At 38.9% G+C, this 22555-nt stretch overlaps 1 protein-coding gene and 1 long non-coding RNA gene across 2 annotated transcripts; one reads left to right on the top strand and one right to left on the bottom strand.

The window, feature by feature from the left end:
* Positions 1–62: 62 nt before the first annotated feature.
* LOC124856120 lies at positions 63–22408 on the bottom strand. The gene is made up of 4 exons (XR_007035255.1): positions 22222–22408; positions 13616–13718; positions 3138–3273; positions 63–3019 (listed from the first exon to the last, which is right to left on the bottom strand). It is a non-coding gene; the product is annotated as an uncharacterized LOC124856120 (long non-coding RNA).
* LOC124856119 (neurogenic differentiation factor 4-like) lies at positions 6238–11326 on the top strand. The gene is made up of 2 exons (XM_047346339.1): positions 6238–6446; positions 9624–11326. Exon 2 carries the CDS (start codon positions 9630–9632, stop codon positions 10629–10631), a length of 1002 nt encoding a protein of 333 aa, XP_047202295.1. The 5' UTR covers positions 6238–6446; positions 9624–9629; the 3' UTR covers positions 10632–11326.
* Positions 22409–22555: the final 147 nt, after the last annotated feature.

The raw sequence follows: 22555 nt of genomic DNA, 5'->3' as shown, positions 1-22555 counted from the left end.
ATGTAAGAGCAAAACAAAGCAAAAAAAAGCTATACTTGTGCTATGAAATGAAGAGACAAAAAGACATTAACAGATTTTATTCTGCTTGACCTGCTCTGAACAGTCGCACCAGCACAAACCTTTTCTTATCAGCTGTCCATAAAGCCGTGTGTGTGTGTGTGTGCGTGTGTGTGTGTGTGTGTGTGTGTGTGTGTGTGTGTGTAGGTTGTGTGAATGGGTGCATCTCTGTGTGTGCATGACCAGCTGGACTGGGGGTTGATCTTGCTCTTTCACTCATCTAGGGTGACTAACAGGATAAATTCTGGTCTGCCGACAGAACAGGACACACTTGCTGGCCTGTTTAAAGAAAGTATTACAGGAGATGGATCTGCCACTGATCCTATTGTCCGCCAGTCTGTGTGCATTCATGCAAAATAAAAGTAAAAAGAGCGCAAGAGCAGATATTTTGGAAGAAAAGTCCAGCCAACACTGATTCAGTAACTTGGGCCTCACAAGCAGTCAAAGTGTCTCAGCAGCAGGACAATAAAGTCAGTTTCGATATTTTGTCAGAGCATATTACATTTACTAAGCTGGCGGTTCAAAATTAGAAGAGTAAATCTTTTCTCTTTTCACACCACCCTCCTTTCTGAGCCCCAGTGGAATCAAATTAAATTCTGGAGTAGTAAATAAAAGGAAAAAAAAGATTCAATTGTGTCCTTTGTTGCTCACACAACTTTATAATCAAATTATAGCTGGCCACCCGCCAGTGTGTCCTCGCATCTCCCCCAATGGGTATTCTCCCTGCAGATCCCGTGAACCACCTGACTTTTGTTTTGTAATTATATTATCCAGCACTCCCTTTAGCGTGTTGTAGCTAATGGCTGAGCGGGCTATCCCAGCTGCACATGCAGAAACAAAGCTGCTTATGGGGCCAGACAATGGAGCCATGGAATAGGGACGCCTGAAGGCGGTCATCCAATGAGCACGCACAACAGGGGGGCTTGCACAGGGTTTAGGAAAGGGTTAAGGGGGTTTTTAGGGGTGATCACTGAGGAGGGTGTCAGGTTAACCCAGGAGTCGGGGGGCCTTCAATGAGATGGTTAGTGGAGGGACACATGGTCAACATCACCTCTGTCTCCCCAGGGTCGGTGCTTGGCTGGAGGGAGGTTCAAGTTTGGCTTAGATGCAGGCCATTTCTAAAGTTGATGGGAGACCATGAAATACAGAGCAACGTTCATTCTCTGCTCGTGTTTTGTGCACTTTCCAAACAATTTGATGACCATATTGTCAGTGCTCTCACCAGTGGATACAGACATATGCAGAGAGAAAGAGAAATACGATCTTGGTCTGCTGAGATGACCTCAGACTGTCATTTGAAGCTGCTGCTCTCGGGTTGCAGAAAAGTTTCAAACTGCTACTCATATAGCTTGTCCTCAACTGCTTACAGTGTCTTACAAATGTATTCATACCCTTTTAAACTTTTTTTCACACATTTGTTCATGTTAGAGTCTCAAAGTGTAATGCATTTTAATAGTATCCATGTGATAAACCAAGAAAGAATAGTTGATAAATGTGAAGTTTTTTTTTTTACAAATGAAAATATTTTGATATGCATTTGTATTTGACTCTCTGAGCCAACACTTTGTCGAACCACTTTGAAATTAAAGCTGCAGGTCTTTAGGGTTATTCCATACCTCATTTGCACATTTAGAGACTACAATCTTTGCCAATTCTTCTTTGCAAACAACTGAAGCTCCAAGTTGGATAAAGGACCTTTTCATTGTAGCTTTGGCTGGATGGTTAGGGCAGTGGTGTCCAAAATCAGTGGTGTCCAAGTCCAAAGTCAGCAGCTGTCCTGCATGTTTTGGAGCTTTCCCTGAATCAAATGGTGGCTCATTACCAAGCCTCTATATAACTTGATGACATACTGAGGAGGCAATTCAAGCATTTGAATTAGCATTGCAGGAGCAGGGACAGATCTAAAACATACAAGACACGAGTCCCTGTGGAGTGGAGTTGGACACCCCTGGTTTGGAGTCGTTCTTGGAGGTTCAGTCTCTGCTGCAGTCTCATGTCTTTAGCAGCCTTTTTCCAGGATTACACTGTATTTAGATTTACCCATCTTCCCATCATCTCTGACCAGCTTCCCTACTGGAGAAAACTATTCCCACAGCATGATACTGCCATCACTATGTGTGACAGTGGGAACAGTGTGTTCAAGGTCATATACAATTATAATTTTCCTCCACACATAGCGTTTTACAACAGTTCAAACAGATCACCTTCTTTCCCATGTCGATGTGTCCCTTACATGAGGTAGATGGCCATGTCTTAGTATGGTTTGCTGTTGAACATTGCTTTGTTCTGAAGAGCTCTTACCAGCTTCATTGAATGTGTTGAAGAATAGCATCTCCCGTATGATGGTGCCACCACCATGTTCACTTACATTTTATTTAGGGGTATTAGAGTAAAGAGGACTGAACTGTGAAAACCATGTATTATTTTCCTTCATCTTTTGTTTTCTTTGTCTGTCACATAAATTCCTACAAAAACGCATTGAGGTTTATGGTTGGTAGACAACAACAAAAAGTTTAAGGTGTATAAACACTTCTGCAATACTTTTCACAGAGAGCAGTCATATCTGCACACTATTGTAGCATTCACACTGTTCGTCTGGCATCTCTCCAAGGATTTCCAGTATGACAGATGGACAAAACCCACTTTCCCCCCACTGTCATACACAAACACTCTGGGAATTAACAGGAGGGTCATGTTTGTGTGTGTACTGAAGTGAAGTTTTATATGTCATTCAATTTTATGGGATAAACTAAATTCATATCCTCAGAAAGGTAAGGAAAGGACAAAGCAGTTCATGGGAGAGCGGATGGGCATCTGAGCCACAGTCAGAGAAGACCATCTGCAGCAGGACCTCATCATGTGCGGCCACTAAAGAGGAACCAGGGGACATCACGGTATAGTTAAACCTTTGCTCTTAAGCAGCACTTGTGGAACATGATGCCTGTTTTCTAAGGGGGTCCATCTGGGGAAAAAAAGGCAAAGTTAAGTTTCGAAACCAAAACATGTAATTATACATTTTTAATGCAAATTAATGTTATTGTTAAACTATGACACAAGTCTGTGCAGCGGAGACATGGAACCTCGGCTATCATGCTCCCGTGCTGCTTCATCTCTTGGGATGCAGATGCCTGGCTATCCTATTCCCATCTCAGGCTGCAGGTGTGGAGTATGACTGGAAAAGGATGCAGGGGGAGGAGCAGCAAGCAAGGTGGTCGACTAGGGAATGAGACAAGAGTGAGAAAAATGAGTTTTCATAGTTGGACGACCTTGTAACCCATCTAAAATCTGTCCCTTGGTGCATGCATTTCTCTGTTTTTACACCTACCTTACATCCTGACTTTATTGTCTGAGATTCAGTCATTAAACTTTTATGGAAATATGCCAGAAAAACAGAGATACAAACAAAACAATCCACATTTACACCATATATTATCCATATTTAAAAATAACAAGTGATCTAAATACTTTCCTATTTTATCAGGAAAATGTTTCGATTACTATTTTCTTTTGTTTGCCCATAAATCAAGCAATTAGTATATACATTTCTCAATATCAAATAGGTTATACATTATCCCCTGGAATAAAAGCCAAGTGATCGAAGAAGAAAGGTGAACCATTTTTTTCAACGAGTCTGGAAATGTAACTGCTAAAATGTATGCTTAGACTATTGTGAATAATAGTTTTTCTCAGAAATAGAAAACCTATAATTCAATTTTTATTTTTGATTTGGCAATGTGGATTTGTGCACTTCACGTCTACTCAGTAAGACTTTTGCTGAAAAACAACTGAATTTGGATAACAAATTAATTTTCAAAAATATGGTCATAAATTGTACCTGCTCATACTTATGAGCATTTCTCTGGTCAAAGTGCGAATGTTGAACATAGCTAGCTCTAGCTTGTGCTAATTACTTAGTAGGTAGAAAGCTAATGTTATCTTGAGTGATCAAGTTGATCCTCTGGTGTTAACGAAAGGCATTTACAGAACCCACTGTGTTTAACATTACTGTATTGTTGAAATGGTTCCATGACATCTAAGTGGGATGTTGTATAGCCAGGATTCCTGAATCTGGACCTTTAGGGCTCACCATCTTACATATTCCCTGCTTTAATACACCTGAATCAAAAGGATGGGTCATTCACAGGTAATCCAGTTGTTTGATTTGTTGCAGTAGGGAATCAACTACAGCATGCAGGACAGTGGACCCTGAAGACCAGGGTTGGTTACCATTGTTGCATAGTGCAAAATGGTGATCTGTAAAGAAGAACAAACTAGTCAAACTAGTTGCCCCAATGTTTAATTAAAACCATCCAACTTCTTTCTCAACAGCATTAATCCAGCATTTGGTTAAAGAAATAACTCGAAGTTTCTACATTCACTGACCATCATATTATAAAGGAAAATATGAAGAAAATTTGAAACAGAATGAAAATGTTTGACGAAAAGAGATTAACAATCTCTAAAAAGAGATTAACAATGTTGACAAAAAGTAGGTAACATTATTACTGTGAACACTCTTTTGGGATGTTGGGTTATTACCAGATGTCGGTAACAAACCAATTAATTAACACATACAATGAAATCCAAACAAATTGGTCCAAAAATGTAATTTGTGTAATGAGGTGGAATGGTACAATACGTATTGAACACATGAGGACAACAATGTGCAAAAATTCACCAAGAGCCAAGAAACCAACTAACATTTATCATCTTAGAAACCATTCCCGCTGCTATGTGCTAATCAGTATCATTTAGTTTAATATTAACTGATTTCCAATTAAGAGGTTTCTCATTACCAAAGTATTTCACAGAGTAGTAACAGCAAAGAGACAGAGAGAGACCTTCAAAAAAAGTCTTAACTGTACATACCAATGGTGATGGTTAAAGCTGTTTTAGACAAGCCAGTAAAATAGAATACAGTCCGATCAGATGAGGCCTGAGCTTATGTTGAGGAGGAACGGTTCTCCCCAAAAACACAATGCCAAATTTGAAGTTTGCAGGTGTGAACACTATGGTGTGGGCTATCAGAGTTACAGCATATGGTGCTGGCAGACTTCATAGGACAGAAGGAAGGTTGGATGGAGAAGGTTGAATGTGTGGATTAAGAGACAAGACATTTGTCCCACATGACAGCCAAAGAAACTCCTACAGTAACTGATTTCAGAGAAAGACAGTAAAACTGCTAGAATGGTCCAGTCACTCGCCTGACTTGTATCCAATAGAACATCTAATAAAAGACCTGTAGATCAGAAAGCATATAGGACCCCCAAAACCTTCAAAATTTTAAGGCACTGTAGGTCAAACTCACACCTGAGCAATACTTGTGGCTAGTTTCTATTTACGGAAGAAATACATTTTCTGTCATCCTAATATTTTTAACTTATGTCTTCATTTGTGAACTCCTTTGATCTATTTGTATGTGTGGATTAATTGAGTTGTGGCCCACATATGGTAAAACCGAGAAAAACATGGATGTGTTCAATAGTTATTTTACCCGGTGTGTACATTTTCTCACTACATTGTTTATGATTTAATATATTAAAATTGTCCTACATTTTAAGAAACTCACCTGAACATCATTTGTGGTTATGCATGTCGCAGATTTTTTAAAGTTTACTGTGCTATAGAATTTCTCGAAGGGAATTTTAAACTAATATCCTGACACAGACCGTCTTTTGATAATGTTTGAATGCTCCAAAACCCCCAAACATTATCTCCTACACTGCAGAAAGTCGAAGGTCCCTAAATTAATTTTGTCCGTAGCTGCGCGTCTCATTTGAGCATGTAAACCTTCTGGTCAGAGAAACTCCTCAGGAAGAGAAATGAACTTGCTCGACAGTCTATCTCAGCGCTTCGTTGGGATGGATGGAGCAAACACCTGCTCACACGCAACTTCAAGCTGTCACATACAGTTAGGCTCATGCTGCTGAGCGCGTCTCCCCTCCGTTCAATGCTGCCGCGCTCCGGATTTAGCGGCCGCCCTTGCAAAGCAACAAAAGCTTGGGCCTCTGCTGTTTGTCTGCACAGTTCCAGAGAGCTTTCGCGCACCTCTTGAACACACACGCACGCAAACCGACACACGCATCCACGACGAGTGGAGCTCCACTCCAAGGGGCGGGTGGGCGGTGGGGGAGCGTTGAGCCACGGGCCGGACACGCGTGATCCCCAGTGCGTCAAAAGGAATTGGGTGGGAGTGGGAGGAGGAGCTTTAATGTGGAATTTAAAACCTGGAGCCTGCGTGGAGTGATCCGCACACTGAAGGGCTGCTCTGCTTCAGGTCACTCCAGCCAAATTTGGGGCTGATTGATGAGAACAGACTGCAAGCTGTGATCCGGGTACAGAGCAAAAAGGGTCTGCAAAACGTCCTGAAGAGGGAACTGTCAATACAGGTAGGCTTCCAAATAACACTGCGAAGTATTTTTTTTTTTTTGTATTATTATTATTACTTTTGTTAGTGGTAGTAGTAGTTTTTTCGTTTCCAATTTGCACCGGAAGTAACAAGGCAATAAAATGCAAGGCAAGTTTTGGTAAAATCAAAAGAAAATATGTATTTTAAGTTCTCCATATCTACCCAGAAGTTCGAATTTGTCACGTAGGACACAATAATTGTGACTTTTGAAAGTGCCTGTTTTAATTCAGCCTGAGCCCTCTGTCAGGCCAGTGATCTGTAGGATGTCGATGTTTCGTTTAATCCTTGTGGTCGCCGCTTCATCCACTGAGTAAATCCTGCGCTGTCCCAGATTGAAGTCCTGTCAGTGACTTTATCTTGCTGCAGCATTACCAGTTCGCAAAATGACCGGGATTAGGCTGACCCCAAGCAGTGGGGAGAGCGGGTCACTGCGGGTACATAATATATGTACCCGAATATATATATATATATATATATATATATATATATATAAACCATGGTCTACTAATCTAGAACACATTTCTTATATTTTATTTTTTAAGTTAAGTTTTGAACAATCAGATGCACCTGTGGGCGAGGCGGACGGAGCTGTCCGGTGCTGAAAGATATCTTTAACAAAAGGTCAATATATAGTGTATATATTTTAGATTTATCCAAAACATTTTATTGGGTTATGGTGACATGGGTGGCCCATTACATTAAAGCCCATAAAAAGTTCAAATTCCCCTTAAACTGTATTTAATAAAATTCAGTTATTAGAAAAACTATACAAAACTACCCCAATGTTGTTACTTCAACTGGTAGAGAAAAGGTTTATTCTTCTCCTGTCAAAACAGCACATAAACGCATTATATGCAGCCTCAAAACGGGGACTAGTTGTTTCAAATACTTCAGGCTTTATTTTTGTTTAAAACGTTAGTTTTATTAGTTTCATTAGTTAATGCAACTGAATATTTATTATTCCAAACAATATACAACAGCAAAAAACAGGTGTAATAATAATAGTAATAACAATTATCATTATGATGATGATAATGATGATGATGATAAAATAGGCCAAAAAATGTGCACATTAATTCAGAATAAAGCCACTGGTTGTTCCTGTCAGTTCAGTTTTATTTCAGTCTACATATATCAATATATCAAGTCACTCAAGAAATCACTGAGGCACAACTGTCACAATAATGTACAACATTGCATAAGTTGAGTTAAAATGAAGCAGGAAGAATAAAAAAACTCCTTTGCAAGCTGCTTCTCTTGCATTACAAATATGAAAAAGTACAGGAGTTCATCTCTATTTAAAAATATTGACATAATGAATGTAAACAAAACAAAACAAATGCATATCTTCTTTCACAATTTAATAGTATTCTATAATCTCATGTTCACTAATATTTTTTAGGATTGATTCAATTCAGTAACAGCTAACACAATTATTATTAAAATGTTCCCTTAGTTCTACTCTAAACTAAAATATACTGCTTTAATGTAGTTCGCACATATAAACTTCTAAAATCATTTCGTCACCTATGATTTTTGTCATTGGATGTTAATATCAAAAGCTTCTTCAAAAAGCTTCCTGTTTAGTGATAGAAAGATAATTTTTTATTTGATAAAATAATTTAAAACTGGCGACAAAATGATAAATAGCAGATTACAAATTTAAATGTCAAGCTGCAAATAAAAAAAAAAAAAAACCAGGAGCATTTATGTTGTTTATTTTAATTTGGCTGTGTGGCAATGCATCATACCTTCTAAGCGGTATTTCTTTTAGTATGTATAATCTGCACAGGCAAACCAACAACCCAATAAATGTATTGCTTTTGAGCTCTGACAATGGAAGTGAAATTAAATTGTCTGCAAAAGCAAATACAGTTACTTATCTGCTGGCATCGTTATCTTTTCTATTTGGTTGTAAAAGCAAAATAGTGCACTGGAAACGTTTTTTCTTGGAAAAAACAACAACAAGACCTACATAAGCTCATGGTATTAACTTGTTGAGTTGTAAGAAAAATGATGATGTAGAAAATCAGTCATCAGAAACATAGCCAAGTAGATCTGTTTTAACTGCACAGGGTAGAAATAGGAGTAAACTGACCTTGGATGGAATACTAAATAAAAGACTTTCAAACACAAATGAAACCAGAAATGTTCATCCACTGCATAAAAAGACAGATCCATTAATTTTCTCAGTGTTTGAAATAAAATCAGACTAACCTTTTCCTATTTCAGGTCAGTTAGGATGAACAAAATTAGTTGTTTTTTTTTTTGCTAAATCCCAGAATAATGAAAGATATTTTTAAAAAAGATTTTTTTTTTTTACTTTCTTGAAATTTAGAAGTTTACACACACTATAATTACTTTGCTTTTAAATCAATTGGGAAAGCCGGGATCATGAGGCCATGGCTTTGTAAGCGTCTGATTCGGTTCATTCACAACACTGTTAATGCAGGGTTCAATGGCCATCCATTAGTAAAAACCTTTACTTAGTATAGCCAAATTACAGTTTGCAAATGCACTCAGGGACAAAGACCCTAATTTTGGAGACCTGTCCTATAGTCCGATGAAAATGCTTGGCCAGCATCATGTTGTTGGGGTGTCTTGCCTTACAACTGACTGGTATGGGATAAAAAAAATAGCATGCATACAATAGCATACAAATGGCATCATGTGGAAATGTTGAAGCAAAATCTGAAGACATCAGCTGGAAAGTTAAAATCGGAACAAATGCCTTTCAAATGAGCATTAACTCTAAGCATACCAACAAATCAGTTACAAAGTAGTTTAAGGGCAACAAAATCACAAAGCCCTGACCTCAATCCCCAAGAAAATGTTTGGACAGAGTGAAACTATTGTGAGAAGCTTGTGGATGGATACCCAAAACCTTTGACCTAAATGTTAAAGTCGAAATGTCACAAAGGAAATGTAGGTAAACGTCTGAGTTTGAAGAGAGTTACAATTCTCAAATAAATAATTTCTCTATATATTCTGACATTTTGTAAATATGAATAAGTTTGGCAACCCTAACTGGTTTATAACAATAAATGTTTAGTCTGATTTAATGTCAGACAATTTATGTAAATATCTGGTTTCAAATGTTAGTATATTTGTAAACCTCTGAAACAGCATGTGTGGCTGACAAAGCTCTTGTTTGCAGAACATCATGATGATTAAGCCATACTTGAGACAAGCAGAGGGAGAGGAGGTCATCAGCCCCCTGCAGTGGATGGATGGAGATGTGAGCTCACCTGATGGGAGCACCTCAGTCCCACCACATCACTATGGAGCAGGCGGAGCGTGCCAGCAAAGCAGAGAGATGGGAAGTGAAGATGGAGAGGAGGACGAGGAGGATGTAGAGGAAGGACAGGAGGATGAAAATGAATCTAGGAGACGTGGGCCCAAGAAAAAGCGAATGACCAAAGCCCGGCAGGAGCGTTTTCGTGTAAGACGTATTAAAGCAAACGCCCGAGAACGCTCGCGCATGCATGGCCTAAATGATGCTCTGGAGAACCTGCGTAACATCATGCCCTGTCACTCCAAAACACAAAAGCTGTCCAAGATCGAAACGCTGCGACTGGCCCGCAACTATATTTGCGCTTTGTCCGAGGCCTTGGAGGGAGGGCTTTCCACCGAGAGCAGGGCTTTTATGGAGACGCTGTGTAAGGGGCTTTCTCAGCCCACATCCAACCTGGTTGCTGGATGTTTACAGATAGGATCTAGTCCTGGTGCTGGGATGAGACCAGAAGACAGGCTTGGAGTTCATCCACCACCTAATCCTCTGGGTGGCATGGTGGGATACACCTCTCCAGGCTTGCCGAGCCCCCCATACGGCACCTATGACACGGCTCACATGCTTCACCTGAGAGCGGTGAAAGGAAGACAGACCGAGAATCACTCTCCGCAGGAGTATAATGCTGGAAGTGTGGGAACCCCTCCATATGATGGCCCACCTACACCACCTCTGAGCATCAGCAGCAACATGGTGCCCAAACAGGAATCATCCCCCCACTACCCACCACCGCCACATCGGTACTCCCCCTCCCACATGGACCAGGTTCTCTATCAGACTCAAACCAGCTATGATGTTCAGCTAGAAGGCCCATATGACTCCTATCATCCACCACACATGGTCCCAAGACAGATAACCTCAGTCTACAGAGACTGAGAGGAGTCGAATAAACCATTTCAGGTATCACTTCATCTTGACTGAGTCCAAATAATGAATCCTTCCTAAATCTTTGCTCTGGATTTTAAGACTGAGGGATCTCTTCATGAAGAGTGTAGATTTTCATAAACACAAGGTGCATTTGCACAGTAGATTAGCACTACTCAGTTTTGTTGTATTGTATGATTAGAAAATACTTGACTGAAACCAATACATTATCTTCCAAACTGATTACCAAATGATCAAAGAACAGTCCGGGTCCTCACATCTGTTTTTTTTGCCATTATGACCAGATGTTCTTGTACTGTACAGTAAGCACTTCTAAATTTTGCTTTGGTGACATGAGATCTGCTGCATAAAGTACTTTTATTTATTCTTTAATTTAATACAATGAATATGGAGTTTGTTTTTTACTTGCATATATTTTTGTCAATGCTTTTATGTGTTTGCTTAGTTGATCCCCTTTAGCTTATTTTGTGTCCAGTTTCCTTTTTGTGTTTTATCTGATGTTTTGCACTAAAACACATCAAGAGCTTGATTTGTAAATGAGGTACTTCATTTTTGTGGATATTAAAAGAAGAAAACCATGCAATTCTCAGGTTGACAAAGTAGCCATTTCTGCGTTGGATTTGTGTTCTGTATTAGACTTCTTCACTGTTGCTTCTATTTGTCATTAAAATATTTAAAAAAAATTATCAACTCTTTGCATCTTTCATAGATAGATATAAACACAATAATCTTTGGTATCTATGCCATTTTAAGTTTGGGCTTTCAAATATTTATTTAAATGCTGTGGAAAGCACTAATAGTACAATAAAAATACCAGAATACATCCAAGTTCAGTGTTTTGAGGCCAAGAGCTGGGCACACCAGCATCAGTTTGTTTTAGATTTCCTGTAATCCACACACGTTCAGTGGGAGTTGACACTCCCACTAATATTTGGATAAATGCAGGGGTGAAAGCAGTTTTAAATTCTTGCCGGTACTCAGGGGAGGAGCTAGAGGGGGGGGGCTGGGGAGGCACCGGGGGCATATATGCATGCATATATAAATATACATATATATATATATATATATATATATATATATATATATATATATATATATATATATATATATATAGAATATGTGTGTGTCCAGATCAAAGCTCAAACTAATTAAAATGTATCAATATTTTACTTTACTGTAGGCTGTCTGTATAAGGCAGAAATTATAATAACTTAACAATATATATATATATATATATATATATCAATTGTTAAAGAGCTGCCATGTATGAAACAATGATTAACCATTTTCTGATGCATAACTTCTTTAGTTTCCATCTTTTCTTTGAGCAAAGAAGTTATTGTTCTCTGCATTGTGGTCAAGTTTTGATTTCATTTAAATTAAAAATTTTACAGTTCGGTTGTTTTCACGGTTTTTATTTAAAAGTCTGTAGATGGAAAGTGTTTTATTGTTCGTCCTGTCCTAATGCAAGGGGCGTTTTTGTATGTCTGTGCACCACCTGTGTAAAATTTCCCAGTCCATTAAATCGAACGCACCAATCTCCTTGGCAATTGCTCTGTTTTGGAGATAAGGGCGCATGCGCTCTCGTGTAGCATATGTGAAATCTCTGGTCATAAGCGATGTTTTCGAGTTGTACTGTGTTGATGTAATTCAGCAAAATAGCATGAACCACAGCTAGTTACTCTCCCTTTGCTTTTAACTGGGGTATTTAGCAGCGAGCAGACAGACATTAAATGTAGCGGTGCTCGTTTTAAAGGCTGGCCGTTCACAAAAACCTCGAGCTCCGAGGGGAGAGAAGGAAAGCAAGAGCACTGAGACTCCAGCATAGCAGAACAGTTCAGAAACAGTTTGGAATGAGGGGGAAAAAAAGCTATATTTATGTTTTAGACTGGCTTTTGGTAGGGGATCTGATGTTCTTTGTGTGCTCGTGAATTTTTGCAGCTGTAACTGGTTCTGGATGATAGCTTCATAGCAGACAGCCGTTCCTCCCTCTTCCCAGTACTGCGTACCGGCGCAGAATCTTTTAGTGGTACGCAGTACCGGCTCACTTTCACCCCTGGATAAATGTCCCAAAAGCAATTTGCACCTCTGTTCTGTTAGAACATTCAGTGATGTCCGTGTTTGAAACCATCTAATTGCAGATTTAAGATTGAGCAGAAGAATATGGAGGTAGTGATCCCTTTTATCATTTCAATGCACCAGTACCAGTGGTAGCAGAACAAGCCCTAAGCATGATGCAGCCACCACCATGATTAAGAGTCGTTTTTTTTTCGTTCTTATGTTTGAAAGTGGGGCTGCACAGTGGCGCAATGGGTAGCACAGCTGCCTTTCAGCAGGAACGTCCTGGATTCTCTATGTGCATGCATTGGTTCTCTACGGGTACTTCGACTTCCTGCCACAGTTTAAAAACATAACTCTTAGGTCAGTTAATTACTCTAAATTACTCTTAGGTTTTAGTATTTGCCTGGTTGTTTGTCTTGTGTGCCCTGTGATGGACCAGTGACCTGTACAGGGTATTAGTGGGTATAGACAACAGATGTATGGATGTTTGAAAGCTTCAGACATCCAGCCTTAACTCAAAACAATTTTCTTGTCAATGTTGCTAAAAAGTTCATACTTAACAGTAAATGGAGTTAACTTATACTGCACATTTTAGTAATACTGATAACTGAGAATACTTAGATTACATGTCTTATCATTTCCTACTCATAAATGCTGATACATTCATACACGGACATGGATGGAGGCAAAAGACTAGTGAGTGTCAAAGCGACTATCCAGGATGAAAAAAACCAAAGATCCTGGAGTACATCAGGAAGATGGCCCCCAATGGCTAACTTTTAAATGGATACCTCAGGCAGCAAAAACCCAGACTGCAAGAAATGGACCAAGTGGAACCAACATTGAGAAACAAGCATTTGCACGGCGCATGACACCGACAGACTGAAGAAGTGGACAGTACTGAAAAGTCTTACCAATGACTAGAGAAGGCAGGACTGAAAGACAACACAGAAGCACTCATCATGGCTGCAGGAACAGGTTCTCAGCAGAAGAGCAATAGAGGCCAGGGATTGCCACCTGAAACAGGAACCAAGACATAGGCTGTCAAAAGATGCCCCTGAAACAGTCCAACACATACAGGGGTTGGACAATGAAACTGAAACACCTGGTTTTAGACCAGTGTTAGTATGGTGTAGGGCCTCCTTTTGCGGCCAATACAGCGTCAATACGTCTTGGGAATGACATATACAAGTCCTGCACAGTGGTCAAAGGGATTTTAAGCCATTCTTCTTGCAGGATAGTGGCCAGGTCACTACGTGATACTGGTGGAGGAAAACGTTTCCTGACTCGCTCCTCCAAAACACCCCAAAGTGGCTCAATAATATTTAGATCTGGTGACTGTGCAGGCCATGGGAGATGTTCAACTTCACTTTCATGTTCATCAAACCAATCTTTCACCAGTCTTGCTGTGTGTTTTGGTGCATTGTCATCCTGATACACGGCACCGCCTTCAGGATACAATGTTTGAACCATTGGATGCACATGGTCCTCAAGAATGGTTCGGTAGTCCTTGACAGTGACGTGCCCATCTAGCACAAGTATTGGGCCAAGGGAATGCCATGATATGGCAGCCCAAACCATCACTGATCCACCCCCATGCTTCACTCTGGACATGCAACAGTCTGGGTGGTACGCTTCTTTGGGGCTTCTCCACACCGTAACTCTCCTGGATGTGGGGAAAACAGTAAAGGTGGACTCATCAGAGAACAATACATGTTTCAAATTGTCCACAGCCCAAGATTTGCGCTCCTTGCACCATTGAAACCGACGTTTGGCATTGGCACGAGTGACCAAAGGTTTGGCTATAGCAGCCCGGCCGTGTATATTGACCCTGTGGAGCTCCCGACAGACAGTTCTGGTGGAAACAGGAGAGTTGAGGTGCACTTTTAATTCTGCCGTGATTTGGGCAGCCGTGGTTTTATGTTTTTTGGATACAATCCGGGTTAGCATCGGAACATCCCTTTCAGACAGCTTCCTCTTGCGTCCACAGTTAATCCTGTTGGATGTGGTTCATCCTTCTTGGTGGTATGCTGACATTACCCTGGATACCGTGGCTCTTGATACATCACAAAGACTTGCTGTCTTGGTCACAGATGCGCCAGCAAGACGTGCACCAACAATTTGTCCTCTTTTGAACCCTGGTATGTCACCCATAATGTTGTGTGCATTTCAATATTTTGAGCAAAACTGTGCTCTTACCCTGCTAATTGAACCTTCACACTCTGCTCTTACTGGTGCAATGTGCAATCAATGAAGACTGGCTACCAGGCTGGTCCAATTTAGCCTTGAAACCTCCCACACTAAAATGACAGGTGTTTCAGTTTCAGTTTCCAACCCCTGTAAGAGCTGAGTGGAAGGACATGCTGGCAGACAAAGCACGAAAGAGCAGTAGTGGTAGATGTAGCAATCAGAAGCAACAGCAACATCAGGAGGGAGAAAGATGAGAAGAATACAGAAGTTGTAGAGTCAAGGCCTCAGTGGTGCCATTGGTCATACATAGATAGATAGATAGATAGATAGATAGATAGATAGATAGATAGATAGATAGATAGATAGATAGATAGATAGATAGATAGATAGATAGATAGATAGATAGATAGATAGATAGATAGATAGATAGATAGATAGATAGATAGATAGATAGATAGATAGATAGATAGATAGATAGATAGATAGATAGATAGATAGATAGATAGATAGATAGATAGATAGATAGATAGATAGATAGATAGATAGATAGATAGATAGATAGATAGATAGATAGATAGATAGATAGATAGATAGATAGATAGAAGGATGATGGATGGATGGACAGAGAGACAGGGTTGTATCTCATTTACTCTCTCATTTTCTCTGCAGCTTTCTGTGGTTTAGCTGCCCTAATCCCAGGGCTGTCTCTTAATGAAGCCTGGATGAGTGCAGCTGGATTGTAAGATAAAGATTTTATGATTAACGTGTCTACCCGCCTATGCAGACTTTCCCCCTCACTAACTCCGGGTCAGCATAATCCCGTCCTGACATCAGACAGCAAACTAAACTCTCCCTCAAATACTATTGACTTTACACAGACACATAGAGGACCAGAGAAACAGACAAAAAGTGAAGATGATGACAGAAAGAACAGATCTGATCTGAGAGCGGTGTGTTCTGTTGTTGGTCAGTATAAATGACCACCCACTGAGAGGTCAATTAAAGAGGTCACAAGGCCACACTGGGTCATGGCTCATTCCCGAATATGGTCACTCATTGCATCATTACATTTGTTATCATCTCCTTTGTATTTCTGTTCAGCTGTTCTGTATCTCACTGTTTTTAGAACAGAGATTTGTGAGTATGATGTTAGAGGCTGCATTATGGGTGACATTTTCCTAATCCTGATAAACAAACTGATGAACATCCCACTCCTGATCTGTGCTGAGAGAAATATATCGTTTTGTTTTCACTAGGATTAGTATAAGCCTCTGTGTGTGAAAGTGTATTTGTGAAACAGAAAAAAAGCAAGGACCTTGCTTAGGAAACAGGGTGAATAACAAAAGACATCGGACATGCAAATACTCACAGACAGGACATTCGTCTCTGCATGCTTACATGATAAATGATGGATTTAACAGAGCATTGTCTTTGAAGCAGAAAAACATTTAAAAGGAAAAAGACAAAGAGAGGGCTGGGTTCCCTATTAACGTTTTTGACCTTTGACTTCTGAGATTTTCATCTGATCAACTTACTTTCCTAAAGAAACATAGACTGCTTTGGTTACTCAGCAGATCTTTAGTTTTTGAATAATATACCCTCAACCTTCCTACTGGATAACTAAGGAGCCATATTCACAAAATTTGGACATTTTGATTAATAAGCAAATGATCAAGAAAATGTACATGGATATACTTCAAACTATTTGGAAAAAAAACATATTTTGGGGGGAATATTTTTCATAACTCAATAAAAATGATTTATTAATGATTTATCCCTTCTTATTCATCATTACAAATGATTGACTACTATCAAGAACTATTGTTTTTGATAGTGGGTCATTTTCCACATATGGCTACTGTCCAGAAAAAAACTTCTATTTCCACCTTAGTCAGTTAAATAAAATATTCATCGCCCTTCACATCTGTCTGTGGTTCAAATTACCATTATCCAGCGAAAAGTATCAAAAAGAACAAGACTGGCCAACAGTGTGAATTTATATTTAGAAGCAAGTCTTTAGCTTTTGGTTAGTAAAATCCATTACCTCAGCTCCTTTCCTCAGTTTCCCTGCTAATGTCCTTCCCCAGCTGATCTACATTTTCTAAGTCTCTCCTGGTTATTCTTTGTCTGCATCCTCCATGCCCTTTGCTCCAGTTGCTTGGCTGTGTCCAGTCAGTTTATTTCCCAGCTCTCTTTCTTTTTCTTGGTTCCTTTTTCTTAAATAGTTCATCACCATAAACTTCATGCTGCCATTTTCCTGTCTGCACTTTGGTCTGATTCAACAATCATGACAGTGACCCTAGGAAACGGTCACTATCATGATTTTATGTACCTCCCTTATCATCCCGCTCACTGTGCTTGGTGGTAATGTAAAAATGGGTCCTCATCCAACCTAGTAACTGTGCCACCAAATATTTTGTTAAAAACAATTATTTCTAAACATGGGATTCTTTTGTATTCTTTTTTTTCCTAAAATAGTCTTTTCCACATTGTGCTGCTGCTATAAAAGATTAACATATTTAAGTATTTTTACACATCTTAACCTGGCTGTGTATGTCAGTTTGCTCAGGTTTGTCTGACATGTTCATCTCACACACACTCATCACGTACACACTGTCGGGTGTGCTGTTTGGGATAAAACACTATTAAGCTGATGATCAGGGCTCAGTGTCTGAACGTTTCCATTAATTCACTAATCCTGATGGGAGAGGGGCAGTCAGTGCAGTTTCTCTTCATGTTTACTGATGCAAAACACCAGGGCATCTGATGGAGCAACACATTTACTTTATAAAAACATCGGAGATAACAGCTTATTATGTAAAAAAAAATATCCTGTCAAGAAAAATATTAATAAAAAGGAAGAAATACACTGCCACCAAGTGGTAAAGGCTCTAAAAGAAGATTAAATAATAATTTGGATAGGAGATAAGGAGTTCGACCACTAGGTGTCACCACTAGACAGCTTCCTTATGTCTGCTTGAGCCTTCAGAAAACATTGTACACATTAGGCCTCTACATTCAGTCATCTGTCAAATATGCTAAGATGTTTTTCATGTCTCCAACAATATATTCATACAAACGCAGATTCAACAAAAGACACATTTGGTGAGAAACCATCTTTTAAACACACCTTGCCAGCAGAGCAAGAGGGGGATTTTGGAATAAAATTAACCTATTTCCATGTAAACTGGCTGATGGAGTTTGTTTGGATCATAATAATCAGGCTAATGAAGATACCTGGGGACTCTGCTCCATCAGACATCCTAATGCTGTTCTCTCTATCCTGTGAGCAATCATATCTATAATTATTTACTGTGAAAGTACATGAAGCGGGATTTATCAAGAAAATTTGACTGATTAAATCTTCAAAGGCAGCAATGAAGCGCAAGGGCTAACGGGGAAAGAGGGATGTAGTTTGCGCTTTTATCTTTGAAGTGGGAAAAAGGGATGAGCATAACCAGGCTGTGCTCTCCAGGAGCTTAGAAATACTTGCACAATGGTAAAACACTGCAGAAAAAAACAGCCACAGTTTGAGGAAGAAGTTGTAGAATGTAGTTGGTAACTGAAATTATAAAAGATATTAGAGACAAATATTGGATTTTAGTTACTGCCTTTTAGGTGTGCCGCATCAAGAGGTACACATTGTGCATGCATAAAAATAAAGTTGTTTAATTTAAGCTTTGTATCTGCATATTTAACACTTTCCAGATAAATTGACAAGATTCTTAGAGAAATATGTCTGAGTAACAGTTTTCTACTGAACAGGTTGAAGAGAAATAAAAAGTATGATGGTTAATGCTTTATTGTTGATGAAGTCATGATTTAAATTTGCTTTCTTCCAAAGTCCCTTGAAGATATTCTTGACAGACCTTTTAGATTAGTAACAATATTTTATCTGATGTGGTCTCGCATCTTTAAAATATTTATATTTTTTATCACCCTAAAGTGTTATGCTCAAAATAAATATATATTTTTAACACACTATTAACCACTTAAAATCCATTAACTTTACAAATTAATGTATTAATTTCTGAAATCTAAATCTGCATTGTTTTAGTTGAATGAATACAAGTTGGAACGCTTAAAGGTAAAACAGCTTTAGGCATGAGATAATATTTTACCTACAGTTATTTTACATTTTCTTTCTTTGGTGTAATGTAATTTCTAATAATGTCACAAAAATAAAATTTTACATTTGTGTTATTGGCTGACCTTCTGAAGTCTGCTTCTTATTGGCTGATAATGCCCTTGTGATGACTCCTTCCCCTGAAAGCTGCCAGTTACCCAGTTACAGAGGCAGGGAAGTTCTGAGACTTAGGGATAGAAACGGATCCACAGAGCCAGCATAAAGTTTTTGCTCAGTCAAGTCAGAACCAAGCCTGATCGACTTGCCAAAATTGGTAGCAATATTTTATTTTTCATTTTGATTGTACATTTTGCCACATTAATCTAATTTGATGCAAAATTCTTGCAAGATTTTTGTTCTTTTTCTTTTGTACCATCAGTCAAGTGAGGAGCCGTCTGGACATCCAATGACCTAATGAAAACCAACAGCCCTCCCTTCTTATTCATCTTGCCAGGCAGCATCCCACCGGCTGAGAGAAGGGATGAGGGAAACAGAACCTCAGAACGGAAACACAAGGTAGTTCTGAGAAAATAAAAAGCCCATCTGACCCACAGCTTAATCAGCTTAGATAATTTGAAGGTTAGATAATTAAACTTTCACCTTTTCCACTGTAGTAGTTGTCTGAAGATGTCTGTAGAATTAAATATATAAATTGCGTATTTGCATATTTGTGTTATCATCATTGTTTTTGTGTTTTGGTTTTTGCTGAAATAAATCATTGGAAACTGATTGTACCGTCAGTAATAATAAATACAATCCTTGATTACATGTAATTATAGTACATTTTGCTCTTGGTTTTAACTTACCGATGTTGGGTGATTGTTTCTATGTTTTCGCCTGGCAGGAAGGCAAATTTCCCTATTTAAGCACATTAATAAACCTCAACAATAACTTTGATGGAAAAACATTTAGTCATACTACTATTAAAAAGAAACATGATAAATTTGTTTGTTCCTCCAAGATAATGATTTCAATTTAAAAATTCTGTTAGATTCCTTCCAGGATTTCTGTGTTCTCCTGCCCATATTCTTGCCTCCCTCAGTTTTCTCTCCCTTAATTGGTCTCAGCTGTGTCTCAACTCCATCTGATTGCTCCCACCTGCTTTGCCCTGCCTTTCTCCACTCTTCCCTATCTATTTATACAGTCTGGTTCTCATTGTTCTTTACTGGATTCTACCGTTGCCTCTGTTCTGCTCAATGCTAGTTGGTCAGCTCATGCTACATGTCCTGTTTTTCATGTAAGTTATCAGTTCAGTTATAAAACATCTTCTACCCACCATGTGGCTCCGACGCTCCTGCTAGCACATTGGTCGGAATATAAAGCAAGTAATAAATAATGACCTAAAAATTAAAGTATCTCACAAAAGATAGGTCGCACACTGCATCAAGTTGGCCTGCATGGCTGTCGGGCCCAGAGGGAAACTTCTTCCAAAGATGATTTACAAGAAAGCCCACAAACTGTTTGCTGAAGACAAGCAGACTGAGCACATGGATTACTGGAACCATTGTCCTGTGGTTTAATAACCAGCTGAGAAGTACAAGGACAAATGTGTCGTGCCTACAGTCAAGCATGATGGTGGGAGTGCGATGGTTTTTGGCTGCATGAGTGCTGCCGGCTGTAGGGAGTTAATTGAGGGAATCATGAATGCCAACATGTGCTGTGACATACTGAAGCAGATGTCATCATGGAGGAGTGGAAGATGATTCCAGTGGCGACCTGTGAAGCTCTCTCTAACTTCAGGCTCAAGAGAGTTAATACAATGCAAGAATATAATGGTGACAACACAAATAATTGACACCTTTTGCACAATTTGGACATTTTCAGATAGGAGTGTAGTCACTTTGTTGAACCCTTGTGAGATACTGTATATCTTATTAAATGATTCTTGAAAATCTCACTGACCTAAAACTGGAAAAGGTTAGCCTGATTTAAAGACAGACTGTATCTGTGTAAATATAATGACCCTTTTATTAGACAGAAAAAGAAATGTTTTATTAGTTTTTTAACTTGCTGAAGCATTTATCATAAAACGTATACAAGTTCTCCTTCTGAAAAACTGTCAATGTCTGAAAAACAGTCAAATCTAAGATTTAAAGAAAGTGCCTTTGATTGGTGTGAGACGTTGGGCTGCAGTCATTGTAGAAAGATACAACTAAGCTCAGCAGTAACGTTAGGGGCCAAAACATGCTCCACAAGAACAACAAAATTTAGTCTTGGTACATCTGGCTGCCCCAGGAAGTTAGACAAGCAGCTGGCTAAAACTCTTATGAGCCTTTATTTTAAGTCATGGGACTGTTTGTAAACCACCCATTGATTTTTGCTATGTTGCAAAGAGTTAGGCAGATAATTACATTGTACATTATATAACTATATTGTAGGAGTGTTATTCAGCGGTTTAGTGGTTTTCAGTATTGCTTAGGACAATGGCTAATATAAGTGACCAAAATAAACGTTTCCCTGCCAAATAGTCATACTGTACAGCAAGGCAATGCAATATCCCTTTCTTGCAGTATTCTATTTAAAATGCATATTGTATTTTGGCATTTATCAAGTATAAAAGTAGTTGTGAATTTGCTCAGACCTTTTGCAAACCTTTCATTGCAATTAAAGGCCCTGAAAAAGGGAATATCATTCAAATTGTCTGAATCATCTGGTAATTATACATTATCAATCAAATATAATGGCTGATCTATATACATATTGAGTAGACAGAACAATAAAAGATTTATCAGTACATCCTGTGTGTTCGGCTGTCATTTATTTGACAGAAGTTTAGTCACTGCTCTGGAGGGTGTAAACATTGCTGAGCCATATATAGATCAGAGACACAGAGGAATGCAGCGTCCTGCATAACCCTGAAGATGTTATGTAGAGTATTCATGTAAAGGTTTTGTGACTCAGAGAGAGAAAAAACTGTTCATAGAAGGCAGGGGGGTCAGCTGTCTTTACACCAATAATGCTGTTAGGACATACTTTTGTTAACAAGATTATTTTAAACACTTCACCCTTCTAGCCACAAAATACGTTCATGCAAGATTAACCATAAAGTAGTTAAGTAAGTAAAGGGTATTTATTAACCCCTTTTCATACAGACAAAACCACCACAAAGCACTGTACAAAATTAAGTACTTATAAAAAAGATAAAATAACACACAATTAAACACACAATTAAAATAAACATTCAACAGAAACAAAACTTTTTACCTTCTTTTGAAAAGAGTCCACAACTAAACGAAGCTGTAGAGGTAGCCTGTTCCACAGCCTTGGTGCCGCAGACCGAAAGGCTTTGTCAGACCTTGGTTTTAGGTCTGGTGTGTTGACCAACTAAAAAATGTTGAGCCTCTTAACAAAGACAACGAGCAACAGCTTATTTTTAGGAGCAGATTAGTAAAGTAAAGTAGGGCTGTTTAACGCTCTGCATGTTAGTGTGAGAAATTTGAAACAAAAATCTGCTGGTAGCCAATGTAAAGAATGTAAAATAGGGGTCATGTGAACTTCATTTCTGGAAGGTGTCAGTAGTCTGGTTTAAGGATAGAGT

Source organism: Girardinichthys multiradiatus, chromosome 20 (assembly GCF_021462225.1).
Source record: "Girardinichthys multiradiatus isolate DD_20200921_A chromosome 20, DD_fGirMul_XY1, whole genome shotgun sequence".
NCBI classification, from domain to species: Eukaryota; Metazoa; Chordata; class Actinopteri; order Cyprinodontiformes; family Goodeidae; genus Girardinichthys; species Girardinichthys multiradiatus.
Note: the sequence above shows the minus strand (reverse complement) of the source record. Positions and strands in the feature narration are given on the sequence as shown.

Coding starts and splice junctions, on each gene's coding strand:
- LOC124856119 (XM_047346339.1), top strand. CDS start 9,630: ATGATGATTAAGCCATACTTGAGACAAGCAGAGGGAGAGGAGGTCATC.